A 15,662-nucleotide genomic window follows, 5' to 3' on the forward strand; every position below is an offset into this window, starting at 1 on the left:
TATATATATATATATTGGTTTTCTTTGATATTTATATGTTTTTGGTTTGAGGAAATTTATGTGCAGGTTATGAAGGAATTGACATTATGGTGCCAAGGCCTGGAATGAAGTTCAAAGACGAAAATGAAAATTTTGAATTTTATAAGAAGTATGCATACCAAGTCAGGTTTCCTGTTAGAAAAAGAAATTCAAGGAAGGGTGAAGACGGGATAGTACTATATGTATGCTTCACATGTAGTCGAGAAGGACGACGAGCCACTACTACAAGTTCTTCTTTAAAGCGAGGGTGACAGCATGTTCGGAGATAGGTGGAACATGGCGTATTAACACCGTCTATCTCGAGCACAATCATAGAATAAACCCATCTAAATCGAGGTTATATCGATGTAATAGCGAAATTAGTGCTCGCATCAGAAGACAGCTTGAAATAAATGACATTGCTGGAATTCCATTGCACAAAGGCTTTAACTTCGCCGTAGTTGAAGCCGATGGATATGACGAGATGTCGTGCGTTGAAAAAGATTGTAGAAATTTTATTGATAAAGTGCGACGCTTAAGGCTTGGTGAGGGAGATGCCACTGCAATTCAAACCTTTTTCTCAAGAATGCAAACAAGTACTCCTGGCTTCTATTTTAGTATAGATTTGGATGAAGATTGTCGGTTGAGGAATGTGTTTTGGGTGGATAATAGATGCAGAGAAGCCTATAAGGAATTTGGTGATGTGGTCACTTTTGACACCACATACTTGACCAACAAGTACGATATGCCCTTCGCTCCATTTGTTGGAGTTAATTATCACGGCCAATCAACACTTCTTGGATGCGGCCTAATTTCGAATGAAGATACTTAGACTTTTGTATGGTTGTTTAAGACATGGTTGGAATGCATGCACGGTCAAGCTCCAAATGGAATTATAATGGATCAAGATCGGGCTATGCAAAATGCAATTGAGATCGTCTTCCCAAACACGAGACACGGATGGTGTTTGTGGCATATTTTAAAGAAGTTGCCAGAAAAGTTCGGCAATCATAGGCACAAAAATTCTAGTGTTTCTAGTGTACACGGATTGGTGTATGATACACAAAGTCCTCCAGAGTTTGAGGAAAAATGGCATACGATGCTTGTACGTTATGAACTGTAAGAACATGGTTGGTTGACTGGACTTTACAATGATAGAAGGCGTTGGGTGCCATGTTATTTGAAAAATTTATTTTGGGCTGGTATGTCGACCACCCAACGAAGTGAGAGCATAAATGCCTTTTTTGATGGATATGTTCATTCAAAAACTTTCCTGAAGCAATTTGTAGAACAATATGAGCGGGCATTGAGAAGTAAAGTTGAAAAAGATTTTCAAGCTGATTTCAAATCATTTTCACAGATGATCCCTTGTGCAACAAGGTATGATATGAAGAAACAGTTTCAATCAGTGTACACGATCTCTAAGTTCAAAGAGTTCCAGCAAGAGTCTACGGGGAAGGTGTATTGTGAGATCTTATCTGCGACAAACTCATATTTTGACTCCACTTACGAGGTTCGTAAGGATATCATTAGCAATGAAGGCATGAACAAACAAATTTTTACAGTTTCATTTCGTAGGGAAAATTGTGAATTTGAATGTAGTTGCCACTTATTTGAGTTTAGAGGATTATTTGCATGCATGCAATCTCAGTTTTAATCTGTAACGATGTGGTGTTAATTCCGGAGAGATATATATTGAAGAGATGGAGACGAGATGTGAACCGAACTTACATGAGGGTTCCCATCAAATATGATGGTTTTGTCAATAGCGCCGAGCAGGTTAGATATGAACAACTATGCAATACGTTTACCAAATTAGTAGATGTGATAGCACATGACGAACAATGATGTAGGAGAATTATGGTTTTGATCATGTTTGAAACAACAGAAGCATCTCAGTCGAAGTGTATTAATGTGGGCTCTCAATGTGTTGACTCAGTAGCATGTGCTAGCAGAAGCGTATTGGACCTGAAGTACACGAAACGCAAAGGAGCCCCTAGAAAACTTCGTAGAAAGGGCCATCTATAAACTACTTCGAGTAAATCTAAAAGTTCTCGAAAGGTATGAAATTCATTCAAGTTTTGTAACATACTTTTAGCTTGCAAAGATGCTTAAATTTTTTTCCCATGTTGTACAGGTGCCCATGTGTAAAAGGCAGAAGAAAGGGGTTTTATCCACATTCACCGCTGAAGATGTTGGGACACAGGATAGCTCTGAAGAATTGCGATGGCAATGAATAAATACAACAGGATTTCTTTTGTGTTTTGGGGGGCTAAAGATGATGTTGTGCAATGTAGACAAATCCGGTTATGTGAATTTATGTACAATATTAATTATCGACTGTATAAGTTTTTGGGTTCTTCTTAGGCGTTATGTAAGTTTTTGGGGCTAAAGATGATGTTGTGTTTTGGGGGGCATAATATTATTATGAATTTTTGTTCTCTTTTTTCCCCCATGAAATTTTTACACTCGCCTACATGACTTGACTTCAATGCAATATCCTTTGCTATTTCAGTTTATCATGTGTTTTCCTCACTGAGTGTTGATACGTACAGCTAGAATGAATCAATGGTTTTTATATGTAGCAAGCTCTTAGGTTTCCTCAAAATATATTTTCCCTACTCAAATTCACTGTTATGGGCTCAAACCATCTGTCATACAAGCACGAGTGCACGGTACATGTTAATGTTTGCTATATAAATAGTTCTTTGGCTAAATGTGATTGATATGGTTTTCTGTTAATGCTTTTGTCTCTGTATAGCAGTGATATTTAAGTACTAATGTGTGATTGATAAACTAAATGAGGTCCATAAAAATAATATTCATGTTCCAATTCACATGCATTTGTCAAATTAATTGGAAGAGATAGCAACCAAGAGATATTATCTTTTTACCAGTTTATATCAAAGATTCACATATGAAAGCTATAAATGACATGAGCAATATTATCTTTGTCAAAAGAAATTCTCATTGAATCAAACCAGTTTTAAACAAACCTACACCATTACAGTACACATAACCATCCACTTAAAAATTACATCCATAAACAACTACATCATACACAGTCCTACACTAACATTACACGGTAGCTTTCCTTCAATTGTCATTGCCTTCCAAAACTCGTTTCCCCTTGCGAATAGTTATGCTGAATGAAATCTCCAAGTCATCTTCATTAGTAGATACTTTAGTCAATTCTTTGAACATATGCGACAAATCATCGAACCGATCTTTAGGCTTCGGGACACCACTTGATTCACCTTCAATATGCAACTGATATTCTTTGGCAGGAAAAACATTACTCCACTTGAAATACCTGCAGTCCCGAGTACAACAATGGAACATCTTTCCCATATTTTCAGTATTCTTTTCCACCTCCATCAATTTGACGAAACCCTCGCCACATTTTGGACATGCTCTCTTCTTGGGGCATTCCAACAACGTGTGTCCTGGTTGTCTACAACTATGACAGATTCCTCTATTCTTGCCTGCCATCAAACAAGACTAACGCAACCACAAAATAACCAAATCAGCAGCAAATTGTTCCGAGATACCAAATTGCATTGACAAATAGAAGACCAATTAACATAAGATAAAAGGAACACTTGTACCGATTGTCTAGTTAACCTAACAAACATTACTTAGCATCAACAAATAAGCATATTTATTTCACAGATTATTCTTTGCCCATTTGCTGTGACAAATCCATTTTTATACCCATAAACATATCATCAACAAATAAGCAAACAAAAATGGTAAGATTGACTGCACTAGTCACAAATCCATTTTTACAACTATAAACTTAACATCAACAACTATGCAAACACAAATGGCACGATTTGCACTAATCAAAATCCATTTTTATAACTATCAACTAAATATCAACAAATAACCTAACACAAACAGTACGATTCACTGCACCATTTCATGAATTAAAATTATAAGCATATTTATTCCCAAAAAAAGGTGAAAACATAGAATAACCAGATTTATTCCCCAAAAAAAATGTGAAAACATCGAATACTAGTAAAAACCAGTTGTTGACTAAGCAAATACAAGAATTAAGCAACTAGAATGAACAGGAAAAAGTTGGCTTCCAACAACATATACTAACCTCAATGTCTTTCGATTCTTCACAATAGTATGAAGTCGATGCCAGTTAAGAGAGAGAAGGGCTCACGGTTCTTCAAACTGAAAAAATGGAAGAGAAGGAACTGTGCAAGGAGATTGAACTCTCGAAGAGAAGGGCTTTTGCAAATCTGAGAGAGGAGGAATTGTTTGTGCAAGCAAGATTCAATTTGGGGGAAGGAGTCTTTCTTTTAAAGTTAATTTCTCTCGCGAGATTTTGCTGAGAAATTGACTTAAATAAAATTTTTGACTGGGGAAGATGCCAGCTCAGCAAGTGTAAACAATTATGTAAAGTATTTTGTATGTGTAGACAAATCCGTGAAAATTTATGTATCCTATCCTAACTTCTACTATATTTTTTATTGATTAATAATGATCAAATTCTCCTTTGGACAATAATTTGTTTTATTATTATTACCTTTGGCCCCGTTTGTTTCTCATTTTTGGAAAAAAAAAAAAGAATGAAAAATATAGTCGTTACGGATCCCACACAAGAGATAAAAATTCAAATTTGGTGGCTTGATGTGATGGATAACGATCATATTTTTTATTTTAACAAGAAAAGATTGGAAAATAAACGAGGCTAATAAAAGAAGCTTCCATTTTTGTATTACTTTTTGTTACGAAAAAAGATTGAAACCGACAACTAAACTAGATAAGAGTTGAGACTTGTCTGTCTCGTCTACGAGAAAAAAACAGTTGATCTGTAGAAATTAATCCACACTCTTCCACCTCAATTCAAACCCTAAAATGATAATTTTACATTCCTCCACCTCTAGACCACTCACGAAAAATTCCCCAACTCTCTCCTCTACAGTTAGAAAGAGAAGAAAAAAGAAAGGTAACGGGCAGACGGGCAGCCATGGACTGCTTTTCATAAAAAAATTATCAGCGATGGAGTCTAGCAGAAAAACCCACGTGGTAAAAAGCAAGAAAAATCCACATTGGTGAATATTTATGCAATGGAGAAAGTAGAGGGGGAGTAGCCATTGCCAATTACAAGTCTTGATGCTCAGGGTTCAACTCCAAATTCAGGGAACATAAATAGGAAGTGTTTGAATTGTAGTAGGCTTAAAAAGGTGGTGACTTCTAGATGTGTTTTTGTTTTGGTACTTAGTTTTGCTATTCTTTTATCTTCTTTTTTTTGGCTGCCATTCTTTCACTTTGGAGATAGAAAAGACCTGGATCTGGATTATCAAGGTTGGTGGTTTCTTTTCTAGAAAATTTTTATTTTCAATTTTTGAATTTTTTGCAGGCCTTAGTTATGATAATCATTATTGTTTGGTATTTGCAGATCTATGCATATGTTTCTTTCCTGTTTTTAAATTCTATTTGTGCACTCGGTGTTTAGGTTTTGGATGGGGGCCCAAATATTTGTTGGTATTCGAGATTTTTCATACTTCTTGGGGGGTTGAAATCTAGAATTTTCGCGGTTTGGAAGTTTTCTTAGCAAAATTCTGGATTATATTCTATATGTAGAGTGCATAGCGATGTAAATCAATGAATGCAGTTAGAGGAGGATAAGTGTTTTGCATGCGAGAGTCGAATAAACGTGGTGATGTTTTTAATTGTTCCAGTTGATATGGTGTTGGAAGAAAACAGGTGGCCCATGTGGGTTGACTTGACCCGACCCGATTTGCATGAAAACGATTATTGGAGGGAGGAGTTGAAAATCAAACTTGAAAATTAACCTCCCTTAATCCATAACTTCCCAATATGCATTCACTCAACCAACAACAAGAAAAACTGCACAAGATATTCAAAATTCGGGTTCTTTCAAGGTGTAAAAATTGGATACGGGTGGAGGCTTGATTTTTGGGAAAATTATATCTCTAATTAGGTTCTTGGATTGTGAACAATAAACTTCTTCTTTGGTGGTCGAGTTTTGACCAAGAAACGGGTACAAGGCGGTGTTGGAGGCAAGCAATCAATAGGCAAGTAATTCAACCTCGTTTTTTGGGATTTTCAAGTAAGTTTTACAACTTAAATTCGGTTAAAAGCATGTTTTACATTGGTATCAGAGCCTAAGTAGGTTATTTTCTTGTTTAAATACATGCTTTAAATGTTTTAGAATGAATGAAATGCATGAATTCTCGTTTCCTTTGAAACCTTGAATGTCGTTAATGGCGAATTTTGATATACTTCACATAAATTCATGAAATTTATACTGTATGTTCATGATGTTATGAAGAACATATCTTAAAAATTTCACTTCATTTGGATTTGTATTTTGGGAGAAAAATCAAACCCTAGTTGAGAAAACCGAAATTTCATCACATGATAATTTTTTGCACGTTAAGTTTCATACTACCTATTTTATATGGTTGGATAGATCTTCTCGAAACCTTTCCAACGATATAAAGAACATAAAATTTGGCCTTGAGTTGAGGAAGTTATGGCTCTCCGAAGTTTCACCAGAAATCTGAATTTTTTTTTTAAGGACGATGAACAGTAACCCTAAAAAAAAAACTGAAATTGGAACTGTAGCAGAGGGTGGGAATTCCAAATTCCAATTTTAAAAAGGTTTCATGTTGGTCCCTAAAATATTGTAAGTGCAATTTGGAAAATTGCATGTTGGTTCTCAAACTTTTGAATGTTAAATATTCCAAATGTAATTTGGAAAATTGCATGTTGGTCCCCACACTTTTGAATGTTAAACATATTTGGAAAATTGCATGTTGGTCCCTCAAATCTTACAAAATGCAATTTTTATTCCCAACACTTTTTAATGATGTTTATTCCAATACCAATTTGAAAAGTTGTGTGTTGGTCCCAAAATGATATATATATATATTTTAAATTGATTATTCCAAATTCAATTTAAAAGATTACAAATTGGTCCCTCGAATATTCTTTATTTTTTTATGCAATTAAAATAATTTTCAAATAATCAAAAATATTTATATATACAATATTTTGGGACTTGATTAAATCCTAAAATTAAAAAAGAAAAATCAAGAATATTTTTGTTAAGTGTTGTTAAGTGGTATTTGCCTAGTGGGAGCCTTTTTTTGTGTTCTCATTTTTTTTAAATGAAAAATATTTCGAAAGTATTTGATGTACCACATTTTCTATACATTCATGAGGGGTGGATCTCGATTAGGTTATGCGATCCATTGTGACTGGTTTTTCAATTATTGTGCTTGATCAGATATGGCTGGATCAACACAGGTTTTTAACATCCTTAGAGGAGCAGCTAGTAGAGCATGGGCTGTGGAACGTGTTGAAAAATTACGTGTTTATAGAAACTATGAAATGGATCCGCGACATAACCTATTACAATGCATAAAATATCTCAAAGCGATGTGTCGAGAAGTGATACATTTGAGACATCATATATGTGAGGTGGAAAGTATGTATCATCTAATGAGGACGCTTCCTAAATATTGACATGATGTTACTATTGAAGTTTTGGATAATTCACCACCTCTATGCTATAGTTATTTGGTCAAGATCTTGAAGAGAAAATAAAATTCAGAAAATGAGAATTTTGTGATTAATTTAGATATGTATGGTTGGTTCAAAATCATCGAAAAATGTGAAATTTTATTTCTCATGTTTAGTTGTTGTTTAAAGATGTTTAATATGATTGAATGTACACATTTGACATTTTGATATTAATGTATATGTTTCATTTATGTTAGATTTATTCAAAATGTCTTACTAATTTTGTACATGATTAATCTTTTACTTTAGTGGGAGTTCTAAGGGTGAAAGAGTTTAAGTTATTCTGACTTAGAACTTGTAATTTTACGCTATGAAATTAATTTTGTGATAATGTAACATTAGGATAATGGATGATGATTGGGAACTTAGTGAACTTTCGACTCCGTGTCTAATGTAAAATTATCATAAAACTTAATTTGCATGAGCGCAAAATGATGTGTGCATAAATGGACATTTATATGATTGTCTCTAATATTTTAACAGACCATGGCATCTAAGAATATCATAGCTGACCTAAATAAAGGTGACAAATTGAATGGCAATAACTATAACACTTGGCGCCATAAAATTTGGTATGTGCTGGAGGAACAGGATTGCCTTGAGGGCATTAACCACGTGATGGAAGACCCAGGGGTGGGTCAAACTGCTCAACAAAGAAGGGATTAGGAAACTTACTAGACATGAAAAAAGAAAAATTCCACTGCTCGTGCAATTTTGGTAAGTTCCGTGGTGGATGATCTCATACATGAGTGTGAGCAGTTACCAACTGCTCATGACATCTGAACATATTTGAGAGAGAAATACGGTGGTACTAGTGTGATTAGACTGAGGCAGTTGCCTATTAAATTTGACACTTACAAGAAACTTCCTAATCACAATATCACACAACATGTGAGGATCATGTCAATTATGATTAGGGAATTGAAATTAGCTGGTCATATACTCTCTAATGAGCAACAAGTTCATGCTTTGATTTGCTCTCTTCCTGATAATTGGGAATATTTGAAAGTCAATTTGACTCATAATGATAGTATCAAAACATTTGCTGATGATGCCCGCCATGTGGAACTAGAAGATGAGCGCCTTGGTGCAGCTAAATATCTAGGACAAGCTTTTGTAGCTGAATCTAGTTCTGGGAAAGCTTCAGGCTTTAAGCGTAAAAAGAACTGGTTCAAAGGCGGGAAAGGGAAGGGAAAAGAAATTGGATAGGGACCTAAAAAGAACAAACATAAGCGCAATAATAAAGGTAAATGGTTTGGAAAGAAGAAAGATAAGAGCAAGTTGAAATGCTTCAAATGTCAGGTGCTGGGTCACTTTACTTGGGAATGCCCTGAGTCAAAGAAGGTAACTTTTATAAATACTTCTTTTAGTGCTGTTTATGTTTCAAGCACTATTATGCTAACTGAATCTTATCCTATGTGGATTGCAGAGTCAGGAGCGACAGACCATGTAACCAGGGATCAAGAAGCGTTTGTGGAGTTCCGTCGAATTCCAACTGGTACAAAGTGGATATATGTCGACAACGATGATAGAGTGGAGGTGAAAGGGATCGGTACATGCAAGTTACATTTGCGCAGTGGCCGTACTATTCTCCTTCACGATGTCCTATTTGCACCAGGGATACGAAGGAACTTAATTTTCGTTGTTGTTCTTTTAAGGTTAGGTTTCAGTTTGAACTTTTGTGGTAATTGTGTTCGTATAAAAAATTGTGATGTATTTTATGGATCTGGACATGTAGAGGAGGCTTTGTAGTGTTGGATTGTGATTCAAACACTTATAATTATTATGTTGATCGTTGTTTTTCTATCAATGTATCTTCTTCTTCTTCTTCTAAAGATTTGAATGTTGATACATCTGTATGACATGCTAGATTAGGACATATTGGACAAGAGAGAATGAATAGGTAGGCAAAAGAAGGCTTGCTAGGTTCAATCTCGAAGATTTCGTTACCTACTTGTGAACATTGCATAATCGAAAAAACAATACGAAAACCATTCGGTAAAGCTTTAAGAGCTGAACTTCCATTGCAGTTAGTTTATTCAGATATATGTGGCCCGATGAATGTGAGGGTAAGACATGGAGCCTCTTATTTCATTACTTTTATAGATGATTTTACACGGTATTGTTATGTCTATTTGATTTCTCATAAGTCAGAGGCATTGTAATACTTTAGACGATATTTAAATGTGGTAGAAAATCAAATAGATCGAAAGGTAAAAGCCTTGAGAACTGACCGAGGGCATGAATATCTATCCAAAGAGTTCAGAAACCTATGTGATGATAAGGGAATCATTAGGCAATTAACTATTCCCAATTCATCTCAACAAAATGGTGTTGCTGAGAGGAGGAATAAAACGTTGCTAGAAATGGTGAGGTTCATGATGGCGCATGCTAACTTACCTATTTCCTATTGGGGAGACGCTTTGTTAACTGCGACCTACATTCTGAATAGAGTTCCTTCTAAATCAATACCTACTACACCATATCAGCTTTGGATAGGTAGATCCCCTGATTTAAGTTCTCTTAGATACTTGGGATTAGCTGCCTATATCCATGATTCATCAAATAAGTTTGGAAAATTGGGTGCTCGAGGTAAGAAGTGTATTTTTATAAGATACTCAGACCAGTCTAAAGGATATGTGTTCATAGGTGAAAATCAAGATGAGACTATAACTGAAATAAAGTCACGCGATGTGACATTTCTTGAGAGTGATTTTCCTAGTAGGGGAGAAATTAAAAAGGGAGAACCTTTATATGAATTAGATGATAGAGTTGTACTTGATGGATCAACTGAGGTGCAAGAGGAAACACGTCCACCTGTCGATCCAAGTGGGAGTAATTATCTCCAACTCCAAGTGACAGGGTCACATCGGAGCTTTCACTTCGTAAGAGTACTAGAAAAAGTATGCCTAAACGTCATTTCGAGATTGAAGGACAAGTTTTCCTAGTATTTCCTGAAGATAGTGAAGAACCAAGTTCAGTACAAGAAGCTCTATCATGTTCTGCAAAGAAAAAATGGAAGAATGAAATGGAAGAAGAGATGGAGTCTATGAAATCAAATCAGGTCTGGGACTTGGTTGATCTTCCATCTAGTCAAAAAGCCATTGGGAACAAATGAGTTCTCAAAATAAAGTGAAGAGCTGAAGGGACTATAGAGACCATAAGGCTCGCTTGGTTGCAAAAGGTTATACTCAATAGGAAGGTATAGATTATGAAGAGACTTTTTCGCCAGTAGTGAGATTTACTTCAATTCACCTACTCTTAGCTATCGTGGCACGTTTAGATTTAGAATTACATCAAATGGACGTGAAAACTGCATTTCTCAATGGAGAATTAGATGAAGAAATCTACATGCAACAACCAGTAGGTTTCATTAAAACAAGTTACGAGAATAAAGTTTGTAAATTGAATAGATCAATCTATGGCCTAAAGCAGTCTTCTAGATAGTGGTACTTGAGATTTGACAGAGCGATTATCTCGTACAACTTTGTTATTATGGATGAAGATCACTGTATTTATTTGAAAAGGTCTAACGAGAAATTTTTAATTTTATCTCTTTACGTAGATGATATCTTGTTGGTTGGAAATGATAAGGAGTCTATTAAAACCATTAAGAAATGGTTGTCCTCAAATTTTGAAATGAAGGACATGGGTGAAGCAGATTACATATTAGAATAAAGATCGTTCAAAGAGGCTTCTTGCTCTGTTACAAGAGCCATATATAAAGAAAATTCTTGAATGTTTCAAAATGGGAAATTGCAATCCCATTGACTCTCCTGTATCAAAAGGCGAAACTCTAAGTCTTCACATATATCCTAAAACTCTCGAGGAAAAAGAAGAAATGACTAGAGCTCTATATTCCAGTATGGTTGGGAGCTTGATGTATGCTATGATGTGTACTCGTCTTGACATTTGTTATGTCGTAGGTCTGGTCAGCAGGTATCAATCTAATCCTAGAAGAGAACATTGGAAAGCTGTTAAAAGGATATTGAGATACTTGAAGGGTACTGCTAATTACTCACTATGCTATCAAGGAAATGGTTTGTGCTTAAAATAATACACAGATGCTGATTGGGGTGGAGACATAGATGAGCGCAAATTAACTTCAGGATATGTATTCTTGCTTAATAATGGAGCTATCTCTTAGAGTAGCAAGAAATAGACATGTATTTTCTTGTCTACAATGGAAGCAGAATTCATAGTATGTGCTTCGACAGTACAAGAAGATGTTTGGTTAAGGAGATTCTTACAGCATTTAAGAGTCGTTAGTGGTGATGTAGGACCCATATTGATCTACTGTGATAGTCAGGTTGCTATTGCATATACTAAGGATCCCAAGTATCACAGTAGAACTAAACACATTGATACAAAATATAATTTTGTAAGAGACATCATAGGCAAGAAGGAAGTAAGTTTACAGTAATTTCTATGCACCAAATGGTAGCTGATCCACTTACAAAACCCATCCCTAGAGATATTTTTATGACAGATGTTAAATCTCTAGGATTGCGTAGAATTTGAATTGTACACTATGTAAACCTTTTCATATATGTCCAATAATGAACAATGTTTTGAGTTCACATGTTAAGAGTAATCTTTTATTGTGATTTTTAGATTACAATTGCATATGCACACATAAAGTATGTCAAACAGGTTGAGATTGGTTCACTCACACGAACAATCGCCTTAGACACTTTGAGGTGTCCTGAGATGAGACACAGTGATCATATTGTGTACATGATCCAGTCTCCTTGATGAGATATCAAGATGAGATTACAACAAGTAATCGGTATGGATTTATTTTTTTGCTATCCATTAGACCTATTTTTACAGTCAGATCGAGTTCTCGATTTGAGATTACCTAAAGGAATAAATAAGAGGAGAACTCAGGTTAGATATTGAGGAATATCTGAACCATGATCTGTATGATATATTTGATTTGCGAGATTTTACATAAGCCCTAAGAAAGGGAGAAAACATCACAACACGTGTTTCATACCACGTGTGCTTTAACGACTAATGAGAAATGAAAGAATTGATCCCTGCTTCTTCATTGTGTGAGTCTCTGAGGCATATTTGACCTCACTTATATATATTTTTATGACTTTTGACTGTTTCTCATAATTTTATTTTAGTTTTGTTACTTTAACATGTTGCCAATAACTATGGTTGATTCGGTTTGATGGGATATGTCTAGGAAAGCAACTAATTTGAAATGAAGGGATTCAAGTAGGAAAGGAAGATTATTTAACTAACACATTAGCTTGTATTCACCGACCTGACAATTGTGTTGATTATTTGAGTTTTGTGATACAATTGTGAATACAATATAAATGAGAAAGTTGAGTATGTTCTAAAATAAATTGAGGGATCAGAAATACTTGAACTGGTGTTACAAAGTATGTTTGGGGTATAGCGAGAAATATAATTCCTCTTTTAGAGCTACTATATATCCCTAACAGGTGTATAGTGTTGTGTGCTCTTAAATTAACTCACTGGTCGCACGATCCATTTACCTGTATAAACTTGGAGATGTAGAGATTAATATAATTGATATTATATTAGAATCAGGTCAAGCCCATCATGTGCGAGTGGAAGATGTTGGAAGAAAATGGGTCATCCATGTGGGTTGACCCGACCCGACCCCCCGTCCCGACTCGGCTTGCATGGAAATGATTATTGGAAGTAGGAGTTGAAAATCAAACTTGAAAATTAACGTCTCTTAATCCATAACTTCTCAATATGCATCCACTGAAGCAACAACAAGAAAAACTACACAAGATATTCAAAATTCGGGTTCTTTCAATATGTAAAAATCGGATGGGGGTGGAGACTTGATTTTTGGGAAAATTACATCTCTAAATAGGTTCTTGGATTGTGAACAAAAAACTTCTTCCTTGGTGATCGAGCTTTGACCAAGAAGTGGGTACAAGGCGGTGTTGGAGGCAAGCAATCAATAGGCAAGTAATTTAACCTCGTTTTTGGGATTTTCAAGTAAGTTTCACAACTTAAATTCGGTTAAAAGCATGAAAGCATGTTTTACTTATGGTTTATCTTCTTCCATACTGACAAGCTAAGTTATTGAGTTGGTGATTTATTTGATGTCGCAAGGTTGGCAGGAATTTAAGAGTTACTAATAACCAATCACTACAATATAACTAATGTCCTATAAAGGAAAATGTGGTACAAGATTGAACTACGTATCTTGAGGAGATGTAAATGCTATATTTGGATAAAAAAGTTTGCCATATTTTTCTCCAAACATTTGATCCCAAGATTTGATGTCGATCCTTCCTCTTTGATGGTCCTATATGACTAGTCAGAATTCATGTTTAGGCTATTTTAGTAGAACATTTAGTTATCATTCATGTTTTCTTCTTGTATTGCTAGGTCTTGTAATTTTTTTTATTGATATTCTCCACGTCATAACATAGTAGCAAGTTTTATGCTTAAGCAGCCCATTTCTTCTCTTAAAGACTATATACCACAACTTCAGGACAACATTTTTGATGAAATGAGCTTCTCCATGACTAAAGTACTACCTGTGCTCTCATATCACCATTTAACTTTATTATTATTATTTTTTGGTTTCTATATTGATCATTTTCTTATTTGTCCTCGAATGTTAGTGATGTCAACTTTTTTTGTTAGGTGAAAACATTATCTTTAAAATCGTTAGATGGATAAAACATAACAAAGGTTGTGTTTGCAGTTGATTCTGATGTGACTACACAGTTTAATCAGAGACTCCTTTGTATCTTTAGTTACACGCCAATCATTTTTTCATTTGAGTACATTTTTTGGGGATCCTTTTTCTTTCGAGGTGCTAAAATTCAAAGGAGGAATTACTGTTAGTCCTGAACAGAAGGCATTTCTTATGCAAAAAGTTCAAATCCTTTTCAACTATACCTTGAACTTCTCCATTGATCAAATACTAAATAAATTCGAAGAACTTACGAGCCAACTGAAATCGGGCTTACATCTTGCTCCGTACGAGGTCTGGTTCTATTATTTCTTTTTCTCTTTATTTGTTAGGAAAATTTGCATAATTGGTCCACAGCGAATTGCCTTAGTAGCGAGTTGATCTCTACTCTCTAGCCTTTAAAAAGGAACTGGTGATAACTCAACATCTCATTGTAGTTACACTTGAATTATGTTCTTGCTTCTTTTCTGGAATGCAGAATTTGTACATTACCTTGACAAATCATAAAGGTTCAACAGTGGCCCTACCCATGATAGTTGAGGCACGAGTTTTCTTAGCAGTGGGTATTAATCCTTCGAAGTCAAGGTTGAAGCAGTTGGCTCAGACCATCACTGGTTCTCGTTCTAAAAATCTTGGCCTAAATAACACTGTATTTGGTCGAGTTAAGCAAGTTCATCTTTCATCTGTAAATGTTGGCAGTGATGGAAGTGGTACCTCACCCTCTACATCTACATCTACATCTACATCTCCGACTCCTACTCTTTTGTCAGAATCTCCACACTACCATCGTCCCCATCACCATCAAAACCACCATGATGCCAGCATTGCTCCTGGGATTTCACCAACACTGGCAATGGGATTAAGTGGATTTAAAATTGGTAAAGTCTCCCCAGCGTCTACACCAGCGCCGATGAATAGTCGAGTAGCAGAGCCTCCCAGTTGTCATAATAGTTACTGATATGCCTTATTATTCGTCCATACCCGAGCATTATCCTCGATGACTGGAAATACCTCCCTCTCCATATTGCAGCTTGATGTCCTCGAGCATTGTCCTCGATGACACATGCTAGAGGATGCGCAATTGTGTGACGACGATGTTGTAAGCCTGAGGTCCTTAGGATATAATGTCCTCGGGAATTCCTCTCCTTAAGCTGCTTGCGTTATGTTGATCTAATAGGATTCTTATCTACTTGGAACTCTAACTCTAGACTACTATTTCGATACTTGACCCTAATAAGGACTCTGTCTTAAGCATAATTTTGGTATTTGTCTAATTCCTTAACCGTAAGGACTCCAACGGATAAGGATACCCAGCTAGTTGAGTCCTACTAGGAGAATACCACCTACCTCTACAAATACAATAGATGGG

The 15,662-nt window shown here is 35.6% G+C and overlaps 2 protein-coding genes across 2 annotated transcripts in view; both read left to right on the top strand.

Annotated features, from left to right (window-relative positions):
* The window catches only part of LOC111375337 (protein FAR-RED IMPAIRED RESPONSE 1-like), a 1,958-nt gene extending 817 nt beyond the window's left edge, over nucleotides 1–1,141 (top strand). The window contains exons 2-4 of the mRNA XM_022998141.1: nucleotides 67–173; nucleotides 239–787; nucleotides 872–1,141. Of these exons, the coding sequence (XP_022853909.1) occupies nucleotides 67–173; nucleotides 239–787; nucleotides 872–1,141 (926 nt within the window). The remainder of the gene's footprint in view (nucleotides 1–66; nucleotides 174–238; nucleotides 788–871) is intronic.
* A 3,896-nt stretch (nucleotides 1,142–5,037) lies between these two features.
* On the top strand, nucleotides 5,038–10,708 carry LOC111375338. The gene is made up of 10 exons (XM_022998142.1): nucleotides 5,038–5,064; nucleotides 5,160–5,343; nucleotides 7,295–7,488; nucleotides 8,074–8,223; nucleotides 8,389–8,759; nucleotides 8,961–9,248; nucleotides 9,329–9,446; nucleotides 9,621–9,709; nucleotides 9,764–10,425; nucleotides 10,524–10,708. The coding sequence occupies exons 1-10, from the start codon at nucleotides 5,038–5,040 to the stop codon at nucleotides 10,706–10,708; spliced, it is 2,268 nt and encodes a 755-aa protein (XP_022853910.1).
* Nucleotides 10,709–15,662: the final 4,954 nt, after the last annotated feature.

This window comes from Olea europaea, unplaced genomic scaffold (assembly GCF_002742605.1).
Source record: "Olea europaea var. sylvestris unplaced genomic scaffold, O_europaea_v1 scaffold1358, whole genome shotgun sequence".
Lineage (NCBI taxonomy): Eukaryota > Viridiplantae > Streptophyta > Magnoliopsida > Lamiales > Oleaceae > Olea > Olea europaea.